Source organism: Coregonus lavaretus (assembly GCF_964263955.1).
Source record: "Coregonus lavaretus genome assembly, chromosome: 20".
Classification (NCBI taxonomy): domain Eukaryota; kingdom Metazoa; phylum Chordata; class Actinopteri; order Salmoniformes; family Salmonidae; genus Coregonus; species Coregonus lavaretus.
Genome location: NC_140007.1, coordinates 16,428,564 through 16,434,690, shown reverse-complemented (window position 1 = coordinate 16,434,690; position 6,127 = coordinate 16,428,564). Strand labels below are relative to the sequence as shown.

The window sequence follows — 6,127 nt, the reverse complement described above, 5'->3', positions numbered from 1 at the left end:
CAAAAGAAAAACAACTGTTGGGGAAGAACATACACTGACTTGCATCATATGCGCTCCTGTTCCACCTGCACCTCTCCACGCCTGGGTTGAATACATTTTCCAACATTACTGAGGTATTTATATTATATTTATTATTCTAGTTTTGTCAGTCTGGTTATTACCGTGTTGTATTGGCGTTATAATATTTCCAAATAATAACTCATTTGTTACTCGTGTTACTGTGTTTTTATAATCAGTAATGTACTTGCAAATGTCCTGTTTATTAATCAAAATGCGCCTATGAAGAGTTATACTAGCCTATTACAATTTGGCAAACATTGTTGATGTTGGCAGTTAACATCGTAGGTTACTTGAATAGCGTGGTGGCCACACCATTACGCATGGCGCTTGATCGATAAAAAGAGAGAAGTTGTACCACTAACATGGAATTGGAACAAAGACGAATCAAAGTTAAAAACAAATAAATGCTTATTGTCCAGGGATATTTAAAAACAAATCTGTAATAAGTATAATTCTCATAGGCAAGTGTTACATTTTCCCTGGCAAGTGAACATTACATTTTCTTCACGTTTTCTCTTTCATTTCAGGGATTTGGAAGAATGGAGTGGTATGTCCTGGTGTTGATACTTAGCTTGCCATCTTCGACCCAAGCAGACTGCTCTTCCCAGTGTCTGCAATGCGCGCAACAAATCCTCAATGCAGACATCCCAGTCAACAGCCTGGTAAGATTAGCTTTACATCATGACAAGATAACTTTGCTTTTATCCAATGGAAACAAACAGCAAGTGTTGTTTTACGTTGATGTGTGTTTATTTATCTTTAATGGTGTAATTTTTGTTATCAAAAAGCGTGGAGTGTTGAGCATGTTGTGGCAGTGCGCAAAGGCTCGTGGCGCATTTCAGCACCATGGAGAGCGCGCGTGGATTGTGGAAGCGAGTGTGAATGATCTAAAGACAAACTTGCCATTTTTTCCCAAATATGTTCTATAGAAACCTGGGGATACAAATTAATGACAAACTCAGATTAAATATTTTCTGTAGTAAACAAACAAAGCCATATAACTGAATGTACATCAGTATATGCTACTCTCTTTTTATTTTCTAGCCTTATCATGCAGTTAGTAAATTGGCCGATTTTTGCTCACTGCTCTTTGCATTTTCCTTCCAGACTTGTACCTTGGAATGTGAGGGAACTCTGACTACCGCCGAGTTAGACAAATGCGGGAAGACTCTCCAGTCGCGCACAGTGGGCTCGGAGTTCAGCGATGAAGATGCGGGTGCGCGGACCACGCCAGAGAGGGAGGACGACCAAGACGCTTCAATTGCAAACATGGTCAAGCGTTACGGTGGATTCATTAAACGAATTGACAAAAACAAAAACAAATTGTTAACCTCTCCGTGGCGCGAAAATGGCGCTTATAAAGGAGCGTACGCGTTCCCTAAGAAATACGAGGACTTGCTAAGAAAATTTGGAGAGAGAGAACTCTCGGAGTTTTCAGAGGACGATCAGGGCGGAGATGTTGATTCTGAAAACGAGGTGGGAGTGTTCAATGATGATGAAGCAGCAGTAAACAAGGTCAAACGTTACGGAGGGTTTTTACGCAAATTTGGTCCAAAGACAAAGTCAAAGAGAAGTGACTCCAGGGAGCAAGGTAGTCGAGAGGAGTTACAAAAGCGATATGGAGGTTTCATGCGAAGGATTCGGCCAAAGTTGAACAACTTGAACACCTTGAAGTGGGACAATCAGAAGAGGTACGGTGGCTTTCTACGTCGCCATTACAAATTATCCGTTCGTTCTGATGAGGAGCCTAGTTCATATGATGACTTTGGTCTATAGAAAAAACGAACTTCTTCCGCTAATTCACTTGAATTCTCACGATTATCCGTATCTGTGGTGCCTATAGCCTACTGCTTACCTGGTTGCACATTGTTGCGGCAGATTTAATATCTGAAAACCATAGGCCAATAGGCCTACCTGCTTGTGTCAGTCATGTTTAAACGCTTTCTGTGTGACGGACTTACCCGTGACAAACCAATTCATTTGTGTGTTATTAGTAAAATACTATTTATTACAATATGATGCTTGTTTAATAAATCAATAAATAAATACTTTATTTGTCAAAGTCGCAAGTAAAACATGTGTGTGTTGCTTGAATGAAAAAAATGTCTAGGCGAATTGATTATCAAACTACAAATTGACTAATTGAGCGCGAGCACACAGCCATCCAGCCACCCACACGCACACCTGATTTATGTAAGTAGGCTACCATACCAAATAGCCTACAAAAATGAAATCGATTACTTGCCATTCACTTTGTAGTGCCAAAGGTGACCAAACGCGTAAAGACTCACACACATCCTTGGCCACCGCCAATGACCTGTTATCATTCAGAGAAAATGATAACGGGGCGGCAGGTAGCTTAGTGGGTAAGAGCGTTGTGCCAGTAACCGAAAGGTCGCTGGTTCTAATCCCCGAGCCGATTAGGTGAAAAATCTGTCGGTGCCCTTGAGCAAGGCACTTAACCCTAATTGCTCCTGTAAGTCGCTCTGGATAAGAGCGTCTGCTAAATGACTAATTATTATTATATTATTATAAAATACATACACTAATGGTTTTCTGAGACAACTACAATATTCCAACAAACATAAAGAAGAACAACAGCAAAAACTAGGCCTACAGCATAGCGAACAGAGGATGATAAGGACCTTTAGATTGGTGGTCTCATTTTTATCGATGTTCAAAATGAAAATACATTTCTTAAACTCAATCACCCAACTAAATTGAGTTGTAAGGATGAGTGAAAGTGTACTAGCACCATCTTGTGGACCAGTAGCCCAAGAGTAGGCCTTCGTTGCCACGAGGACAGCGTGGAGCGTTGAGCATTGGGAGCGCCAATGCACAAAGGCTTGTGGTGCATTTCAAAACCATGGAGAGCGCCTCACTGCAAGAGGACCTTTCATTGCATTCACGATCAGGAGTCCGCTCAAATGATTCACATTGAATAAAACATTGAATAAAATGTTGTAGCCTTTGAAGTTCACTGATTGCAATGACAATTCTAAGAATCCAAACATTTTAAGTTTAAGCATAACATTCCCATCAATTTAAATCAATGACATGGATCATACAAGGACAAATCAAACTCACTGTTGAGCGGTCACCATTGAGTGCAGCAACTGTTATCCACGTTTGATGCCATCTGATTTAATTTGTCGTAGAGTACCCAAAGCCACCGCACCTGTCGAAGTCGGTGGCCAAATATGAGTATCTGGAGAAACAAAGTTAAGACTTCAGCGCCCCCTATCGGTAAATCCTGATATCAAGGTGAGGGGCTAGTGGCATAGCGACAGGTCTGAAAACGTGCATAGAAACGTATAGGCTGGCTATTGTAACAGACCGATGCAATAAAATAACAGACTTTCAAGCAGGTAACAAAGTAAAAAATAAAAACATTGACTGTGCTAAAACAGACCCATATTTCAACATCAAAACGTCAAGCTTACCTATTTATTGAAGCACGACCAGCCAGTGACGTTTACGAGTCAAGTATACTGGCTTGCTTGTATGCTTGCCAATCAAGCTGGGGCATGATCATGTGGTGAATTAGAGGAGAAAAGCGATGAAATTCTCGCACAAAACAACTCTAAACCCCGTTTCTGGTCAGAAGAAATATGTTACATGAAGTTATTTTAAAGTATTGATTTCAATCTACACACAATACCCCATAATGACAAAGCGAAAACAGGTTTTTAGAAATGTTTGCACGTTTATTCCAAATAAAAAATAGAAATACCTTATTTACATAAGTATTCAGACCCTTTGCTATGAGACTCGAAATTGAGATCATGTGCATCCTGTTTCCATTGATCATCCTTGAGATGTTTTTACATTTTGTTTGGAGTCTACCTGTGGTAAATTCAATTGGTTGGACATGATTTGGAAAGACACACCCCTGTCTATATAAGGTCCCACAGTTGACAGTGCATGTCAGAGCAAAAACCAAGCCATGAGGTTGAAGGAATTGTCCGTAGAGCTCCGAAACAGGATTGTGTCGAGGCACAAATCTGGGGAAGGGTACCCAAAACATTTCTGCAGCATTTAAGGTCCCCAAGAACACAGTGGCCTCCATCATTCTACATTCGGGACCTCCTATTGTCGACACGGAGCCCCGCTGATCCATCATGACTGGCTTCCATCATTCTTAAATGGAAGAAGTTTAGAACCACCAAAACTCTTTCTAGAGCTGGCCGCCTGGCCAAACTGAGCAATCAGGAGAGAAGGGCCTTGGTCAGGGAGGTGACCAAGAACCCAATGGTCACTCTGACAGAGCTCCAGAATTCCTCTGTGGAGATGGGAGAACCTTGCAGAAGGACATCCATCTCTGCAGCACTACACCAATCAGGCCTTTATGGTTGAGTGGCCAGACGGAAGCCACTCCTCAGTAAAAGGCACATGACAGCCTGGTTGGAGTTTGCCAAAAGGCACCTAAAGGACTCTCAGACCATGAGAAACAAGATTCTCTGGTCTGATGAAACCAAGATTGAACACTTTGGCCTGAATGCGAAGCGTCACGTCTGGAGGAAACCTGGCACCATCCCTATGGTGAAGCATGGCAGTGGCAGCATCATGCTGTGGGGATGTTTTTTAGTGGCAGGGACTGGGAGACTAGTCAGGATCGAGGGAAAAATAAACGAGCAAAGTACAGAGAGATCCTTGATGAAAACCTGCTCCATAGCGCTCAGAACCTCAGACTGGAGCTTAGGTTCACCTTCCAACAAGACAACGACCCTAAGCACACAGCCAAGACAACACAACACAGGAGTGGCTTCGGGACAAGTCTCTGAATGTCCTTGAGTGGCCCAGCCAGAGCCCGGACTGAACCCGATCGGACATCTCTGGAGAGACCTGAAAATAGCTGTGCAGCGACACTCCCCACCCAACCTGACAGAGCTTTTAGCATTATAACCCACGACTCCACAACTCCAACACCATCATTAAGTTTGCCGACAACACAGCAGTGGTAGGCCTGATCACCGACAACGATGAAACAGCCTGTAGGGAGGAGGTCAGAGACCTGGCCGTGTGGTGCCAGGATAACAACCTCTCCCTCAACGTGATCAAGACAAAGGAGATGATTGTGGACTACAGGAAAAAAAAGAGGACTGAGCACGCCCCCATTCTCATCGACGGGGCTGTAGTGGAACAGGTTGAGAGCTTCAAGTTCCTTGATGTCCACATCACCAACAAACTATTATGGTCCAAACACACCAAGACAGTCGTGAAGAGGGCACGTCAAAGCCTATTCCCCCTCAGGAGACTGAAAAGATTTGGCATGGGTCCTCAGATCCTCAAAAAGTTCTACAGCTGCACCATCGAGAGCATCCTGACTGGTTGCATCACCACCTGGTATGGCAACTGCTCGGCCTCCGACCGCAAGGCACTACAGAGGGTAGTGCGTACGGCCCAGTACATCACTGGGGCCATCCCTGACCTCTATACCAGGCGGTGTCAGAGGAAGGCCCTAAAAATCGTCAAAGACTCCAGCCACCCTAGTCATAGACTGTTCTCTCTGCTACCGCACAGCAAGCGGTACCGGAGCGCCAAGTCTAGGTCCAAAAGGCCTCTCAACAGCTTCTACCCCCAAGCCATAAGACTCCTGAACAGCTAATCATGGCTATCCAGACTATTTGCACAGACCCCCACCCCACCCCATCCCCCTCTTTTACGCTGTTGCTACTCTGTTTATTATTTATGCATAGTCACTTTAACTCTACCCACATGTACATATTACCTCAATTACCTCGACTAGCCGGTGCCCCTGCACATTGACTCTGTACCGGTACCCCCCTGTATATAGTCTCCCTACTGTTATTTTATTTTACTGCTGCTCTTTAGTTATTTGCTTAATTTTTTTTTACTTAACACTTTTTTCTTTTAATTTTTTTCTTTAAAAAACTGCATTGTTGGTTAAGGGCTTGTAAGTAAGCATTTCACTGTAATGTCTACACCTGTTGTATACAGCGCATGTGGCAAATAACATTTTATTTGATTCGAGGCTGTAAACACTGCCAAAGGTGCTTCGACAAAGTACTGAGTAAAGGGTCTGAATACTGTAGATCTGATTTCA

The 6,127-nt window shown here is 43.3% G+C and overlaps 1 protein-coding gene across 1 annotated transcript; it reads left to right on the top strand.

The window, feature by feature from the left end:
- Nucleotides 1-599: 599 nt before the first annotated feature.
- pdyn (prodynorphin) lies at nucleotides 600-1,836 on the top strand (the record flags this gene model as incomplete). The annotated part of the gene is made up of 2 exons (XM_084184538.1): nucleotides 600-722; nucleotides 1,168-1,836. 2 exons carry the CDS (start codon nucleotides 600-602, stop codon nucleotides 1,834-1,836), a joined length of 792 nt encoding a protein of 263 aa, XP_084040664.1.
- Nucleotides 1,837-6,127: the final 4,291 nt, after the last annotated feature.